This window comes from Thalia democratica, chromosome 2, assembly GCF_965202585.1.
Source record: "Thalia democratica chromosome 2, ktThaDemo2.hap1.1, whole genome shotgun sequence".
In the NCBI taxonomy this organism is placed as follows: domain Eukaryota; kingdom Metazoa; phylum Chordata; class Thaliacea; order Salpida; family Salpidae; genus Thalia; species Thalia democratica.
The window spans coordinates 36,801,766-36,820,983 of NC_139166.1; the positions used below are offsets into that span (position 1 = coordinate 36,801,766).

Consider the following 19,218-nt stretch of genomic DNA (forward strand, 5'->3'; position numbering starts at 1 on the left):
TACTAAAAAAGTAAGAATAAATTGATACCAAAAATAAAAATACTAAATTTTTATAAAATAAATAATAAAAACCAGTTATAAAAAAGTAATAAATTAAATAAAACAAATAATAAATAAACAGTTCATATTGGCATTACAGTGTTAATCTCACTATACAAATTTTTTTATTTAAACATTAATAAACTTAAATTTTTTAATAAAATTAGTTTCTTTTTTAATAAGAAAATAAACAAATCAAAGTATGATATTCTATCAACCATAGACTTTAAAAATTTATTAGTTTTTGTAGCAAGTTGTTTCAAAATTTGTTCAGTCGCACCATGAATAAATTTAAAGCAACTTGTAGAAACAGATTTTTTACAATTATTTTTTTATCTAAAAGACAAAGTTAATTATTTTTTAATTTTTTTTTTAATTTTAAAATACATTTTAGAATGGTAATTTTAAAAACCTTCTTTCTACCAACTGTTTGTAACATTTAAAAATGCTTTTCCCTAAAGGTCTTAGATAAACTGATTTTAAGATAAGGGAAAAGTTATAATTCTTGTATATTTTTAAAAACTTTGAAAAAGTTGACCTTTAAATATTTATCTTTTAAACATTTTGTAATGTATCAGAAACTTTTAGTAAACTTTTTCCACACGCTCAGGATTTTATGTAGTTTTTAAAAACTTTAGTATTTTTAAAAACTTTAGTAGAAATCAGGATAACTCAGAATATTTAAAGTTTTTTTTAACTCAGGCTGACTTAGGATAGCTTTGTTTTTTTGTTAAACTCTGGATAGCTTAAGTGTTTTTAAAAGCTTTCAGGAAAGTTTTTATTATAGATTATGAATGAGATCTACTTAGTTTAGTTGCATTTTTTGTTGTTGTCTAACCAATTTTGCTAAAAAGCTCAGTTTATAAAAAAATCTTTTAATGAATTTAAAATGCTTTTGATGACTCAGGACATTTCTAAATTAACTCAGGACAGTTTTTTGACTCAAAGAGTGGCAAGGCAATCCTGATAACTTCAAAGTTAATTGTTATTTTTTCAAATTTGTAAAAACTTTTTGTAATATTAAAAAAAAATTGAAATTTGTTTTGATTAATTTTTAGACTATTACTTTAACAAATATGCAAAGTAATATTGTATGGAACGTTGCAAATCTAAAAAATTGTCAGATTGGAAAATCATCTGAAGTTGAAAAGCTTAAATTGAAAAATAGCAGACCAACACCAGATATTGCTTTTACTCAAGACTGCAGTTAAAGTGGTGTAAATTTTTATTTTTAATATTGTTAATATTTCAGATATTTTTCATTTGTTAAAATTTATTTATAGTTTTATGTTTTAATATACCTAAAAAAATATAAATTAAAAAAAAAAAGCTAGATTTTTATATTTCTAAAAAAAATTCAATTTTAACACTGAAGACTTAACATTTTTGTTTAAAAGGTAAAGATAGTATATTAAAAGCTGTGACATACTAAAATAAAGAGTTATTTTGAGTTTAGTACAATATTTATTTATTGATATAAAATAGATATTAAACATTATCTTGAAGTTGCATAGAGCAAAAAGTTTAGAGATACTAATTGTTATACTTAGTTGACTATTTATTTGTTGTTTAACCTATATACTTTTTATTTTAAAAAAATTGTGAGTTAGTTGTAGTAAATAATTTTTATAGATATAGTACTCTATATTGTTAGTTGAGTGATAAAGGATTTTATATACTTTTTATTATTAACAAAAACAGATAATGACATGTTTATTTTAAAATAACTTAATTAAAAGAAATTTAATTGTTAGATTTCCCAGAAAATTTTAATAACTTTGGATTTATTTTCAAGTTATTTGCAATATAACATATTTAAAAATATAAAAACTTTTATATTTTATTACTTCCTTAAAAAAATTGTTTTTACGTTTTTTTCTTGTTCTATAGATATTAAGTTTTGTTGTCATTAAGTCTTACGTTTCAAACTTGCCATAAAACAGTTTTTAACTATGTTTTGTATTTTACATTTTTCGTTTAATTTTTTTTTTTTTCACAACTTTTGATTTGTATTAATTAAAAGTAAAAAAAAAAGAAATAAGCTAAGTTCATCTTGCTTTAACTTTATTTTTTAGCATTAATACATAACTAACATTAAACAAGTAATCTTTTTTATTTATAACATTTTACTTTATTTTACTAAAAAATATTTTTTGTGTAATATATACAATGTCCAATGAGGTGCTGTTATCACAGTTGTATTGTATATTATAGAGATTTATATTCTATTCTTAAATAAAACATATATTTTCGTTTTATTGAATTTTTTTTCTATGGATATTTACTGTAAGTTATAAAAACATTTTTTATTTAGTAAATTTATATTTGTGCAAGTATGAGTAATTCTAATTAAGTTGATATATTTTTAAATTGTTTAATTTTGTAGTATATAATTGTTTTATGAAACAGTGACAACGAATTTATTTTATTTAATGAATATATGTCAATTGTATCAATTATAGAAAGATCTTTTTATAGCTAATTATAAAAATATCTTTTTCTAGTGAATTACAAAAGTCCTAATTTAGGGTATTTTTCGAGAAAAAAATTTGCGCAACTCCTGAACAAAATACCACGCCACTGATATCTAGTATAAGCTTCAAAACTTCTTCTCTTTGTTCTTCATCATGTAAGTTTCAAATTATTGCCCTTTTACTACTCACGACCCCCTAAATTTATGAAATGGCTACCAAGGGAGCTATATGGCCTACATTAGGAAACCCTGATTTATATAGACGTTTAATTACATTAACATTATTTTAAACCTAATTTTGTCAAAAAAATATTTTTTCTAGCATGTTTTACTGAAACAGATTCTATACACGATCGTTGGATGAAACAGAACTTTAAAAATCATTAAAAAAAGAGTAAGATGATTGACGTGATATAGATTCAAGAAAATTAATAGGAAGCAGCCGTATATAAACATTTGTAATTAAAAATTCTACTTAAATAAATAATGTAATTAAATTTTTCGTAGCCTAAATTGTATGTTACATTAAGCAGCTACACGCGTATTGTAATTTTAATCAAAAATTTAAGAACTTTTTTATTTTGTATCTATAACTATTCTGACTTAGTTTTTTATGCCTCATAGTTATATATACTAAAATATAAAAATTATCTTTGTTACACAACTATGATTTTCATTTATCTCAAACAAAAGTTTATCTTAAATTGGGGTAGCTGTTAAATTTGCGCGAGCGTACAAAATTGCACGAATGCAAAATATAGCACGAAAATACTTTTGAACGAAGGGTCATTTTTGCACGAGTAGACAATTTTGCACTTAAGTTTTTTTAATTATTTTTTTCTCAAGAATTTTGATTTTTTTTTAACTTAGTTTTTTTTTTTCTATCACTGTTTCCCCTAACCCTTACCCTTGGTCGGTAGCTTTTTTTATTAACTTCTTTTTTTTTTACATTATTATTTTTTTTCTATCACTGTTACCCCTAACCCTTACCCTCGGTAACTTTTTTTATTATCAAATTATTTAACAGTTTTTTTTTTCTGTGATTTTTTCATGTGCAAAAATGTAACTCGTGCAAAATTGACCCTTGGTGCAAAATCGTCTTTGTGCACTTTGTTTCTTCGTGCAACTTTGTGCCCTCGTGCAATTTTGTGCACTCCTGCAATTTAGTCCCCTCGTGCAATTTTGTTTTCGTGCAACTTAGACCCGTTCCCAATTAATTGAGTTTCAATTACTTATAATGAAATGTAGCGTCGAGGTTAAATATTTAAAAGTCTAGTGTGCAAATAAATAGTACAATAAGATACTCTTAGAGTCGAGATTGTTCTATCCATAGGGACAGTCTAAAGTTGTTTACATTTAAAAAAATTTTCCCTCTTGATTGAAAATTATAAACTTTAAAGTAAAACTAAACTTTATTCTGCATTTAGATTAATTTAAGAAAATTCAAACTTAATCATCAAAAATTTATTTGAAATAATTGTACACAGAAAACTTATCAAATACTTAGAACTTAACTCCACACTTTTTTTTTCAGATTTACTTGTTTCAACATTTTTCTACTTTTAAAATGTGATTAAGGTAAGGTAACTTTTTAGAAATGAAATGTAAAATTTTTAATTTGAACTAATTAAATTTTGTACTTCATACACTAAAATAACTTATACATGATCTTTTGTTTTTAAATCAAGCTTTGTTTTTAATAATTCTTCCAAAAACAACTTGAAGGATATATGAACTTAGATAACTAATAAACAAAATTAATCATAAAAAATAACTGCACATAAATTTCCAAAAAGCAAACTTTTAATTTTTTTAAATATCTTTTCTAGATCATTTCTTGAAAAAGTTCAACTTAACAAATATGTTTTTAAACTATATTTTTAATCAAAATTAATTAAAAAATATTATTTAAAACATACATTTATTTTAACTAAGTTAAAAATTAACTATTTGCTAGTTTTTACTATAAAAAAAACTTTATGACACTAAACTTATTTCTTATATGCCAAGCAACTTGTGGGATTGACCAAACGCAAGTTGACGAAGTGCTATCTGCAATCATATTTGTTTTAAATTAAATTTTATTGTAATAAAAAATAAATACTGATAGATAAATAGTTTTACAAACTTGAGCTGCAAAAGTTAATTCTTCTGAATTTTGTTCATCAATTAAATCAGCAGCATCAACTTGTGTGTTTTCACAAGGATCTAATACTCCATTTCCATCTATTGAAATTAAAGAATAAAAAAGTTGAACTAAAATCAACATGGAGTAAATTTTCAATACTTTTTGACATTTTAAAAAGATTCTTTTCATATATTCTAGTTAAAAACAAGTTTTGTTCATACGACCAGGGTTATTATACCGAAAGTTTTCGGTTTTCTGACACTTGAATTTCAATTGAAAGTCGTCAGTCAGTCATAACTAGTTAATACTGAATAAGTTTTTATTTTTATTAAGAACCGGCTGGAACCAGATTTTTACTTTTTAAATGGAAGTCCAGATAATACAACTCTTTTCTTATCTCAAAGAACTAAATTGTATTAAAATAACTACTTTATATACACTACTATGTATAAATAAATATATATATATATATATATATCAACAAAAATCTTGTTAAAAAAAACTCAGTGTTTTGAAAAAGTCATTTTAAAGCTAAAAAAACTTCTTACGCCAAAAATTTTTGCTAACGAGCCGGCCCGCAGCCTGTACGTTGCTCATTTTTAACCTGTGGTCATGTTCTAGCTAATAAGTAATGAAATAAGATAAACAAATTACAACTAATTGATTTTAAACTAAATTAATTATTATCATAGAAAGGAAATTGAAATCATACCACCTACAGGTAAGATTTTGCATTTGACTATTTTTTTAGAGATGAAACTTTAGACAAAACAGATAAATTAAAGAAAAAAAAAAGAGTGAGTTAAGGTGCAAATTTCACATATAATTTAGTGCAAAGATTAATTAATAAAAAACTCTTTTAATTAAAATTTTACACTATTAAAGCAGCCCCCCAAAGTCTATGTCGAATAAATCTGGCCTGTAATGAACAAGAGGATGTCACACTTAACAGATAAGTTTCCAACATTAAAAAAAGAATAGAAGAACTAATTCAATTGAGAATTAAGAAATACTGAATCTTTAAGCAGTTTAGAAAAAAAAAAGTAATTGGTGAGTCATGAAAAGATGGAAGCAAAAATACTATGAATCGATCAAAATGCTTTTATTAATTCAACTAAGAAAACATATGCCATACAAGAGTAAGTGAAAAATTTACTTTTGGAATTTTACTAAAATTTTTTGTAATTCTATTACAAATAAAAAAGGGCAAAACTATTTTTAAAACTATAATATATACATCAATTACTACTTGAATAAGTACCTAACAAACTCAAGTTTTTTAATTTAATTGACAAAACAATGTTTCACTCGTTTGAAACAATTCAATAATGAGATCCTCAGTTATATAACAAAATCTTAACTAAATAGAATTAAAACTATATTTTTGTTAATATTACTTTTTTGTTTCATTAGAATTTTTACACACATGTTAAGTAATATTGCAACTTTATATTTGAAAAATTTTTATTTGATATTTTGTGTAATTTTGATGAAACAAACATGAGTATAACCTAAAGTTCAATATTTATAGGGTACTTTTGCAAAATCATGGTAAAATTTCTAATATAATGTGCTATTTGAATAAGAAATTATTATTCAAGTGAGGATGTTGTTTTAATTACTTCAAACGAGTAAAACATTGTTTTGACAATAAAATTTAAAATATTGAGTTGATTATCCTCCTTATTATTAAGTCTAGAACTTTTATTTTAATCTCTTAAGTAAAAAGTACATAATTACCTAATAACGTGAATTTGTAATAAAATAGCAACTTTTATTTGGGACGGTAAAAAAGCACAACCCCTTCTGCTTTTATAAACTTTAAAAATTGAAACAAAAATTCATTAGTTATCTTTAATAGCAATCGATTTTATACACAATAATAATCTTTAAATTAAAACAAAATGTTTCATATTAGAGTCAGTCACTAATCTATACTCCACTTCGCACTTCTCCTTTAACAAGTTTGGAAAGGGGAAAAAACTATTACCTTGTTTAGGGTGAAAAAACGATAACGCATTAGGTTAATCTACTAATTGATTTTTTTAATGTCATTAGATTTGGAAAACAGAACTTCTGTATATCCTTGTACTATTCTCGAACTTATCTTTCCTAACTTCATAGGTTGAAGTACGAGAATCTTATTTTTGATCATGTTGTCTATTATTACGTTTATTAAAAACTAACTTTTTGTCAAAACAAAAACATATAAGTTCAGAGTTAACTACAACTTAAATAAAATTGAAAACTACTACCACTTAATAAAATACTTTATTAATGATTCTGGTTTCAAAATTGTCCTTAAACTATACAAAACTTTAGGTATTATAAAACGTTCATAAAGCTAAAAACGAGTATTTACAGTGAATTTTAATTGCAGTTAAATTACCTTTAAAAAACGAAATTCACTTTCTTAAAAAAAACTATAATACTTTATCACTTGTAATGAAGATGTTTCGACTAGGAAGTACACTATAAAATGTTTCCTTCAATTTAACACTTAATAAAAATCACTTAAACTAAAAAAAATTACAATATAGTTTGTAGGACAACTTCTTTAGATTCAGTAGATCAAAACAGTAAACATCAAGTAATTATTAACACTAAACAATTTGCTTCATCACGAAAGGTATTTATCAGGATTGATTTTTTTGCTGCTATTTAATTAAATTCTTTCGTGCTTTATAATAAACGTTTTTGGTTAAAAAAAAAAATATTAAGCTCATTTTTGCGACTTATATAAACTGCAACTTTTGCAACAAAATATTCGCAATTTGGCACTAAAGAACTCATAGAGAATAAAAGCAAATAAAAACTAAGCGAAGGAAGCTGCAGTCGCAAATCTACAAATAATTTTCATGTTTTAGCTGTCTTGCTAGTGTACAATGTGTTATACATTGCTCGAAATTAGACAACCTATTGTAACTGATCATACCAATAAACACAATAAACGGTAGCTTTTAGTAAAACATCAAAGATGTTTGTAGATCGACAACTACAAACTTTCTTCCTTTTACGACTGACTGACAAGTTTTAATGAGAAACCCGGGTCTTTTTCTACCGATAACTTTCTGATGATCTAAGTCAGGGTTTCCCAAACTTTTTTTCAAAATGAAACCTTTAAAGAAATTAAAAAGCTATAGCTCCCTTCGACAACATTACTCAAAAAACTACCATTATAAGCACCTAAGACCTTTTTTTGCTCTTCATCAACAACTCCAGAATATCTAGTGTAAATTTCAAAACTACTATTAAAAACACCTAAGACCTTTTTTTTGCTCTTCATCAACAATTCCAAAATATCTAAGTGTAAGTTTCAAATTATGGCCCCCCACCCCCCTGTGGCTCCTTAACTGCATATGGGCCCGCTGAGTATCTGTCATGGCCCCCTAAGGGGCCACTTTACCCACTTTGGGAAACCCTGATCTAAGTGGTATCTTCAAACTTGTTATTAATAAATTTTTTAATTAAAAATCATGCTTAACTTTAATATAAACTTAAATAAATTAAATTTAAATCAAATTCATTTCATAAAAAAACTTTAGTAACAGTAAACCTTTAAGAAGCAATCCACCAGCTATTGCTTCAAGAACACGACGAAAGCAATTAGCAAGTGTTACATCTTCAGAAAGCATAGTTTTTAATAATCTTGTTACTAGTAACTCGATTGTCTGTTTCATTGGAAAAAAAAACTTATAATATTTTTAAGATTTATTTTTTACAATTACCAAAATTAAGTTTAAAAACTTATGTTTCAAATACATTATAACTTTTTATTACATTTAGTAGACACAAAAATTATAAACAATCTTAAATTTATATTGAATTTATGCTTTTAAAATTAAAACTTATAAAATTAGAAGTCAGAGTAATGTTGAAAAACAACGAAAGAGCCGATAACAAGTTTTTGAAAAATGTTTAAATCTGCAAAACTTAATATTAACTGTTCACTGTTTTGTGTTGTTTAAAACATGTTTTTTTCTTTGTAGATAACATTTAAAAAACCTGTATTAATTTACTTAAAACATAATAACCATTACATTGAAAGTCCGAGAGCTAGCTAAAACGTTTAAGTTTATAAAATGAAAAAAGTCTTATTTAATAAAACAAAATAGTGTTCAGACTTTTAAGTAAATTAAAAAAGGTATTGATAAGTTGTACGCCTGCTAGTAATAATAAATAAATTTTTTTTATTAAAGTAAAAACTATTAACGCAAAATATATCTAAATTTAATCCCCACTCTTATATTGAGTAAAACAAATTAATTTACAACAAAAAAAAAACAATTTTAGTTTCTTACAATTTAAATGATTTTTTATAATTAGTATTTGATTTATGTTTGTGAAGCAACGATATAACATAAAACTTTTATGATTACAAACAGGTTATTTTTTAAATAGATTATGGTTGTTGAAATTAGCAATATTTAATGTTCCAAAAGTATATGGTATTTTTTCAAATACAGATTAATAATGCCTTTTTCTCGTTATAAAAAATTTAATGACCATATTTCAAAATACTTATTTTTGTAAAGAATTTACGTAACCTAAATTAGTGCATCAATTATTTAAAAAAGTGAAATAATTGTATAAAACTTTGCAAAAGTTTTAAAACTATAAATCAAGTAAACCTTGTAAACTGACTTGTGAATAAAATTTATTAAAAACTGATACAACTTTATATATTGATAATGTTTACCATCTAACTTAGAGGCCGGAAAACTGAAGCCTGCGATGTACTTTTCAGTTACAACACTACTTAAACACAAGAAAAAATGTGTTGGTGGTTAATACTTACAATATGGCTCTTAGTTTAAAAGTAAGTAATTATTAATTATAGTGCTTTAAAAATGCTTCAGAATTGCCGAAAACTTTTAGATTTTTTTTTCTAAGGTTTGGAAAGAAAAATTATATTATTTCATTTCTAGTACAAAGTTTAATTTTAATTAAAAAAACTGTCTCAAATAGTATTAAAATATTAAAAAATACTACAATGCTGGTTTAAGTTTGTTTTATAAAAAATAATATTATATATGATACAAAAAAAATATTGTATGTGATAGATTTTTTGTAAAAATTTTATCATTTTTTATTTAAAGTTTGTTAAAAATTCCAAACATTTTAGTGATTTTTGTTCAAAACACCAGGTATTTTTTCAAAATTTATAAAATTCCAGATTTTATACCTAAAATGTCTAATTCCAGGTTTCTACGCAACCTTTATGCTTGTTTTATAACACTTTTGGTTTAAATTGTATTTTTCATATTAATTACTACAATTATTCAAACTAACTGCAAACCGTGGAATATTTTTTATACCTTTACTTTTTCTTATGAAACCCGAGAACCAGCTTAAATAAAATAATTAATGGATAAATTGATAAGTGGCTAATATTTTTTTTGATTATTTACACAAAAACGATTTCAGAACGTAGCAATGTTTTTATATTTGACTTAGTCATAAATATGATTTTATAATTATTTTTTAACAATAACGTCTTCTTTGTAAGCACTAGTTGTTTTTTAATGCAAATTAGTAGTAAAAAACTAATTTATTAAATAAAATAAAACTTACCGAATTCTTTAAATTTCTCCACTGACGATTTTTTCTAACAATATTTTTTAGTATTCTAATGATTTCTAAGCAGGACGGAAAATCAATAGCAGAAGTCTAATAAAAAAATTGTAAAAATGAACCGTTTTTTTTTTTTATAACTGTAAGATAACGCAACTAAAAAAATTAAATCAAAAAAAGATGTATATTAATTAAGAAAATTTCATACAACAAGATATTTTTATTGATATACCTGAAACCATTTGAAGTTTCTAAACTCACGTAACGCAACTAAGCAACTTTTTACATCGAGAACGTTTTCATTGAAATCTTCAGCTAGATTAATAATAGAGTTATAAATATTATTTCATAATAAAGTTAAATACATTAACAAGTAATTAGTTTTAAGTTTAACTTTTAGTTTTAAAAACCTATTTAAGTTTAAATAAAAATAACTTCCAATCAAGCTTATAATGCTTTTGTAGAAAACAATACTTAAAACTATATAATTTAAGAATTTATTTATAAATCAATGTATAACTCAATTAATCAATGAGGTTAATGAGATCCTCATTTACAATAAAATTCTGAAAATTTAAATAAATATACATTCGTGGAGACATTACGGCCGAGATTAAGTTTACTAGCTTTATTTAAACACATTACAAAAAACTAATAAAAACCGGTTAAAAGCTCAAAGCTATTAACAATAAAACTATTTTAAAAAATGTTATTAAAAAATACTTTTAAGGTAAGTCAAGCTTGTTGATAAACACTAATGCAACATTTAGCCACTGAAAAAAGATGTATATGCTAGTTTTCTATTTTAGGAAAGCTTTAACTAAAATTACAATTATGTATTTAAAACTGTGCCAAAATATGATAAAAACTAATAAAAAAATTAATTTTACTTGTAAATAGTACAATAAAAGAACCTTGTTATAAAATTATTAAATAAACTTACTACACAAGATATGGTTTTTTTCTATAGAATACAAGCTACAAGTTAAATCGGTATTCTAACTTTACCTTAATAAAAAAGTATATATAGAGAATTTCAAACTTAAATTTATAACTTGTATTAAAAAATAAATAAATAAATAAATGGTAATAAAATCCACTTGTGAAAAGCTTTGGATGAAACTACAAAAGAATCTTTCTAATAAAATATCAAACAAGCTTATTAAATCACCTCAAAAGACTTTTTAAATGCTAACAAAAACTTTTTTTTAAATAAGCAAAGCCTTTTTTTTCATCACAAATATATTTAAAAACTTTCATCAGTCGTAACAAAATATAAAAATAAAAAATTTATATGACCATACATTTACGTCAGAAATTAGTTAATCAAGCAAAAAACAAAAAAGTAATCAAAGTTCTTAAGAACATAATTAAACATAACATGAGAGTAACTAATTTAAAACCAAAATTAGTTTAACTAAACAAGGACAATGAATAATCAAGTTATTTCTGTTTTCATAACTTTGGCTCCTTTAAATGAATGTAGATAGCTTAATTCTAATTAGGTCTACTGTTACAACTTCTTAATACTTTGAATCATTTTCCACATATTTGATTTTTAAGTAAATGTTCTGATTTTGATGATTTATTCATAGGATTTGAACTTAATCTAAATGTTTTGGGCTGATTTTTAATACTTTCTTTTATACACATTGGAACGTGTTCTTTTATCCTAGTTTCAACACCTGCATAAGGTAGAAACAAAAGAACCAGACATTTCTCAGGCTCATAAGGTTTCATGTAGTTTACTTACTTAATTTTAGTTTTAAAAACTTTAGCAATCAGAGAGTTACGATAACCTGTCTTAAATAGAATTTCTTTTATAACATTAAGTTCAGTTTGTAAACTTCTTGAGAACACATTCTAATTGTTGTATGAAAAAAGGTTTTAATCAAAACTTTTTTTTCTTTTACTACAAAATGATTGAAAATTAAGATATTGATCTGTGAACGAAGGTTTTCTAAATACCGAAGTGATAAATTTATCAGTTTGTATTTTGAACAAAACTCTTTGGTAAACTCAAGAGCACTACGTAGGGAATTTAATTTCTCAAATATTAATGAACTAACTTTTTCACTGTCACTAATGATAAAACAATCATCTACGTATCTTACGTACTTACAACTTAAATTAAATTCTGGCAATATTTTATATTCCAAGTAACCCATGAAGATATTAGCCAATGTAGGTCTGAATGGGGGAACTCATAGCTATTCCACCAATTTGACGGTATAGTACATTATTGAAACTGCATTCAACTTCTTAAGCTGCAAGTTACAATAATAAAATAAACTATTTCTTTTATGGGACGGAATTTTCAAGCTTTATAATGTATCATCACAGATATCAATTGATTCATTCAAAGGTACATTTGTAAAAAAAGTTCTCTACATCAAAATAGCAAAGAAAAGTATCATTAGCTTATTGATGTTTCAATTAATCCACAAGTTTGAACAAGTCTTTCACAATATATTTTGAAAGATATTTCAAAACTGATTCTTACAAACTATTTACTTTCACCTTCTAGTGTTAAACTAACTAATTTGTCAACTAGGAAGCATCACCTAGACTTCACCCAGCCAGTGCTAACACCTACACCGACCCTGGAGATTACCTTTAAGAGGTGTCAGTAATTTAAGATATGAAAAAAATGATAAAACTATACTTTTGCTTAATACTTTCAGTAAATGTTCATTTTAATGTTATTAACAACTTGTAAAAAACAAATTTAAAAAAAATCTTAATCCATTTTCTACAAGCTGTTCAAAATTTATTAAAGGTTAGACAACGTCAGTTTTAAAAAACTGCTCAAAAAATGAAGGAGGGCATATATTTTTTAAGCAATAGTCTATTTTCGCCTTTTTAGTTTTTCGAGTTTTCAGGAACCTATTGAACTTTTTATCTTTGATAGCTTATTTATCTCAAAAAATAACTTTATGAATTTTTAGAAACGGTATAAAACAACCGGTAGGTTAGTTGTTTATACGCAAAATAAAACCAACATTCAAAAAAGTTGTTTACCCCTCATATACCATTAACTTTATGAAGCTATGTATTATTGTTAAAGCCAAACAAAACAATTATACTTCACTAAACACTATTTGTTAAAATACTCTTAGTAAAACAAATCTTAATAACTTTGTTTTACGTTTAATACCTTTACACATAAATTATTTTAGTTTATAAAGCTCAAGTATAATTATTATAATTATTTTTCAAGAACTAAATCTTGAAATATGAAAATAACTAAATTATACAGTCGATGATAATTTCAATGATTAATAAGATTAAAAGCTACAAAGTACGAAAAACTTTCCATAAGTATATTTTTTTTTAATTATTTTTAAATCTATGAAACTGTACTTTAATATTTAAAAAGTTTTATAATTATTATACAGACCTACACTTGTATTCTTAAATTTTGAAGAAGTAAAATGTATAAATACTTGAACATCAACATCAAATTTTCCTATATCATCTTTGGCAAATTTTGCTAAAATTGTTGCCTTGTCTTGCATGCGAACCAATTCAACTTTTAAGCTTTTCTGAAACCAGTAAAAAAATAAGAAAATATATTACTAACTAAAAACAACAGTTTTAATTTTTTTAAATATTTATAAGCTTAATTTCTTTAGTTCTTTTAGTCAAAAGTATCTAAAACTATTTATAATTCGAATTAATACACTTATGAAAATCAGACATACACATTTATAAAAAAAAATAATTACACTACGTAATGCAATAGTAAAAAAAACCTCACAACTAGCGCTCATTTACTATAATAATGAACAACCTTCAGTATAACTCAGAACTTTTTACCGTCATAAAAAAAGCAATTGACGGCCCTGCAAGACCATCAACAATAACTTCAAAAATATAATGGTTTTTTATTATTAAAAATAGAAGAAATTATTTTCATGAGAAAAACATTTAGTAGTCTAACTAATGGCTTGTAGTATATTAGCACTGAAACTTTCAGTCAGCTGTTGGTAAGTTTAAAAAAAGAGAAAAGATCAAACTAAATTCACAGAGCTCTAAATTTTAAACGATGTCAGTTTTAGATTAAATGACAGTACAATGTAGTACAAATATTCTTTTGTCTACCGTCAGCATAATAAATTTTTAATTTACACTATTCAGGGTTGCAACTGGTTTTTAGGAAATTTTATCCAGATTTTAAAAATTTACTCCAGGTTTTTAAAAGTAAACGTTTTTGGGTCTATTTATAGTTTAAAATTGAGTTTAAAGTAAAAAAAACAGTGTTAAATAGTAAATAAAAACAATGAAAAGATGCAGTAAAACTACTTTAAATGTGTTTTTTAATAAAAAAACATTGATGATGACAAAAATTGTTATTTATATAATTGATTTTTTATGTTAAATCGAAATTTTACTATATACAGGGTTGCCACTCATTTTTTCAAAATTTTTTCCAGGTTTTCCAAATTTCTTTCAGGTTTTTAAAAGTACATTTTTTTGGATCTATTTTCAGTTTAAAGTTAAATTCTATATAAGAAAATGTGTTAGATAGGATAAAAACATCGAATAGATACTGTAAAGTTACTTTAAATGTGTTTTCTAATAAAAAAAAATTTTGATGATGACAAAAAATTCTTATTCATATGATAGATTTTTGTGTCAAATTGAAATTTTACTACTGAAAATGTTAAAATTATTAAAAATTCCAGGTTTTTCCAGGTTTTTTGATCAAAATTCCAGGTTTTTCCAAGTTTTTTTCAAAATTTCTGAAATTCCAGGTTTTTCCAGGTTATTTTTGCCTAAATTATCAAATTCCAGGTTTTTCCAGGTTTCCAGGTAAAGTGGCAACCCTGTATATAAAATGTAAAAATTGTAAAAAATTCCTAGTTTTTCCAGAGTTTTGGTTTAAATTTCTCAAATTCCAGGTTTTGTGGCAACCCTGGCTATTAAAAATTAGCACTGCACTGTTTTATACCCAAAAAGGTATGCTTCAGTGCTAAAGTATACAAAACCGTTGTAGATGAGTTGACAGAAAGGTTTTTTGACGATTTCTACAAGATAAATCTTAATAAAAACAAAACCGTAGTGTATCGCAGGGACTGCTTTAGATAGTCATGCAGTGCTGAATATTCAATCAGGGTTGCCACTCTTTGAAGCAAAAAAAATCAGCCTTAAAGACCATAAAACTTACATGAGTTTATTTTTTAAAAATTATATAGTAAGAGACAAAAACTTTTTTTTTAAAGTTAATCATGCTTTAATATGACAATAGTAATAAAAGAAATTTGTACTTAGAATAAAAAACAAGTTTTAATTAAAAAAAAATTAAGTTTATAAAAACTAGTCAGAGATTTAGGAAAAAATCCAAACTAGACATAGTTTTGTAAAAACTTCAAACAAGCTAAACTGTCTTGACTTTTCTGAATTTTTAATTTAGGCTGAGTTAGTCTGAGTTTGTTTTAACTAGTGATGTACCGGACTCACTATCCGGGTCCGGCCGGATATTGCCATTTTTGTCTGATATCCGGATCCGGCCGGACTCTAATTTGAAAAAAAAGTCCGGATCCGGTTCCGGCCGGATTTTAATTTGAAAAAAAAGTCCGGGTCCGGTTCCGGCCGGATTCTAATTTGAAAAAAAAGTCCGGATCCGGGTCCGGCCGGATCCTAACAGAGATCCGGCCGGACCCGGATCTAGTTAGTAAAAAAGAGCATACTGAAAAGTACTTTTTTCAAAAACAAACCCTGTGAAAATTAATAAGAGACATTTTCGTCAGTTAAAATTAAACACCTACAGTGATTGGCTCATTTTGAACACGTGACTAATTTAAATTTGTTTACATTTAAACTATAAATAAACATTTCATGAAATGCAACTCTTTACATATGTTGTAAAATTGAAAACTTTGGAATGAATACTTGCATTATTTATTGTTTAAAGTTGAGCTCAGAGAATATTTAGAGTTAATACGGTTGAATGTACGAGCCAATGAGAATCATATGACGAAATGTTTCAAACTAAATACTGATGCAACAAAACATCAGAACATGACAGGCAGTTTATATGTAAGCAGTTAGTTAGTTTGGTGTGCAGCTTGAAGCAACAAAATATCTTGAACGTTTTTGTTAATGCTTATTGTAAGTAGTGTTTTGTCTTAAAAGTGAATATTTCAACAGGTGTTTAATTGTTTAAATATTTAAGCCAGGTTTATAGTTTAATAGTTTATTAAAAATTTTACAGTTTCTTGTTTACTAAAAGTTTTATTTAATTTTTAGTTTTTTGTTTTAAGTCTTTTGATATAGATTTAAATAGCTTGCAGTTTTTAAAGTGTTACCAAATTTATTAATAATTTTGTATATGCTAGTATTTCTTGTTGTGTTTTATATAAAAGATTCATCACTCAAAACTGTCGTGTCTGATTATAGAAAGTAGTCTCAGTTAGAATTTAGTATTTGTTAGATATTAATTAAATAAGGTAGGATTTAATTATGATGGGTAGTACTAATAAGTTAAGTGTACCACAATCAGTCCACAACTTTACTACCAAATTGTCAACCTTTGCTAGCTGTTCTACTGATTATTAGATTAAAATAATTTTTCAGTTTTTAAAAACCTCATTCTGACTCAGGCTTGTTTATACTCACTCTAGCTAGTTTTATTGACTTAAACAGTGGCAACCCTGCTAATTTGAAAATTTTTGGGAATTTTAGAAAATCTTGGACTGCCTCAGGCTAGTTTAGTTTTTTATAAAAACTCAGGCTAGTTTTCTTTTAGATTTTGAATGAGTTTGAGCTGATCCAGTTTTCAATATTTTGTAATTTTCTAGTGTATTTTGTTCAAGAACTTGATTTCAGATTTTTAATTGTAAATAACACCTAAATTTGTACACCTTGTGGCTAGCTGTTCTACTTATTATTAGATTAAAGTTCTTTTTTTTCAGTTTTTAAAAACCTCATTTTGACTCAGGCTAGTTTATTCTAGTGATTTACCGGACTCACTATCCGGGTCCGGCCGGATATTGCCATTTTTGTCTGATATCCGGATCCGGCCGGATTCTAGTTTGAAAAAAAAGTCCGGATCCGGTTCCGGCCGGATTCTAATTTGAAAAAAAAGTCCGGATCCGGTTCCGGCCGGATTCTAGTTTGAAAAAAAAGTCCGGATCCGGGTCCGGCCGGACCCAAAATTGTGGGTCCGGTACATCACTAGTTTTAACCCTGTTTGTTATATTAGTTTAATCTTACGAGCCGAAACCTCTTTACATATTTTTTTTATTAATTATAAATATGTTTATTTAACTCTATAACTTTCGCAATTACTTAAAAGAGACAGTTTGAAAAACTGAATTAAATATACTATATGTGAGCTTTCGCTACAACATACATAAAAACAATATTTTAATTTTACTACAAAACAACACCAATTTAACTCACAGAGAGTTTTGCACAAAGAAGTGTATATACTTCTGAATATAGATCGACAGTAGGAACATCTACTGAAAACAAAACAATATGCACGTCTCTGTCACCATACAGCAATAACCCTTTTGATAGCTTTCCTACACGAACAACGCCTTGCAACACTCTATAATTGTTCGAAATTAACATTATTTTTTCGATCTACTTTTTTAACTCTCTATAAATTTAATCTATGAATTGAAAACATTCATTAACATATAACTTTTTAAATGTTTACTTTCTAAACAGTAAAATAATATTTTTTGAAGTATATACTAGATATGAATATTAAGTCATATCTTCTTAAATCTCATGTCATATTCAGTTATGTAAAAATTATTTAAGAAATAAAACTAATAAATTAAAATTTTTACTAAAGTATTTAATTACAGTGAATAAGTCATTATAATATAAGATGTATTTTGATTAAAATAAATTTTGTTGAATGTTATATGTGATGTTTAGAACATGTGCTGTTAATGTCAATGTTATATTTTGAGAGTAACAATCTCAGTTCCTAACTTCTATTCAATGGGAAAATTACAAACTTATCGATTCAAAATATTTTTTAAAACAATGTTTCACTCAATTTCTAATATTGATGAGATCCTCAGTTATAATAAGTATTTGAAAGCCAAAATAAAAATATAGACCTCTTTACATAAATGTTTAATAGTCTTCTAATATTAATAACCTTTTAAAATTATTAATCTTCTAATATTTATTTTGATTTTCTAGTAACTTTTATAACTGAGAACCCAATTAGTATTATTAATTAAATTAAATATCTTTTTATATATAGTTTTAATTTTTATATTTATATTTTGGCTCATTCCCGACATTATTTACAAAAGCTTTTATCCTTTAGGGTACAATAATGTAGCAAAATAAAAGTATAAATAAAAACAAAAAAAATCTTTTTTTTTATATAAAAGCTGTCAAAAGAAAAACTAAGACTCTATAAAAAATGTAAATCTTTTAAGCGAATTATTTTAAAATACCGACTCAATTTAACTGAATATTAAAAATATTTAACATTATCATGAAAAAATATTTTACCAAATTTCAAAAAAAAAATTACAGTTTTGTAAAACCTAAACTAAGTTAGGTCCTTATTTCGCTTAATTTTTTGATAAAGTTAACGTTCTATTATTGTCTGATTTGATAAACTTCTCTTTTAAATAAATCTTTTCAAAAAGCATTAAGTAAGGATTACATAAACAAAAAGTTTAAACTTGCGAAAAGCGAAACTTCTTTATAAGCATTGATGATATTAATAATGTTAATAATCAAAAGGATCAAATAATTTAAGCACCAAAAAAAAATTCTTAATACTTTATTAAATGTACTTATACACTAACTGTTCCAACTTTTCTAACCTCTAATTGTTCCTTTCCTAGCTATATCTTCTATACCATACCAATACACAAAAATGTAACAAATACAACCCTTCTAACTACAGCAATATGTTTTAAAATACTAGACCATCCTATTTAAAATAATCTAATTTCACCGAAATGACAGCCTGTTTTTAGTTATTAGGTTACATGACAATTCAAAGTCGGACAACTCA

The 19,218-nt window shown here is 25.1% G+C and overlaps 1 protein-coding gene across 1 annotated transcript in view; it reads right to left on the reverse strand.

Moving 5' to 3' along the window:
- Positions 1-4,132: 4,132 nt before the first annotated feature.
- The window catches only part of LOC145829472 (uncharacterized), a 42,220-nt gene continuing 27,134 nt past the window's right edge, over positions 4,133-19,218 (reverse strand). The window contains exons 9-15 of the mRNA XM_082937275.1: positions 17,622-17,772; positions 13,615-13,759; positions 10,447-10,529; positions 10,215-10,310; positions 8,197-8,311; positions 4,641-4,738; positions 4,133-4,564 (exon numbers count right to left, since the gene is read on the reverse strand). Of these exons, the coding sequence (XP_082793401.1) occupies positions 4,511-4,564; positions 4,641-4,738; positions 8,197-8,311; positions 10,215-10,310; positions 10,447-10,529; positions 13,615-13,759; positions 17,622-17,772 (742 nt within the window). The 3' untranslated portion in view covers positions 4,133-4,510. The remainder of the gene's footprint in view (positions 4,565-4,640; positions 4,739-8,196; positions 8,312-10,214; positions 10,311-10,446; positions 10,530-13,614; positions 13,760-17,621; positions 17,773-19,218) is intronic.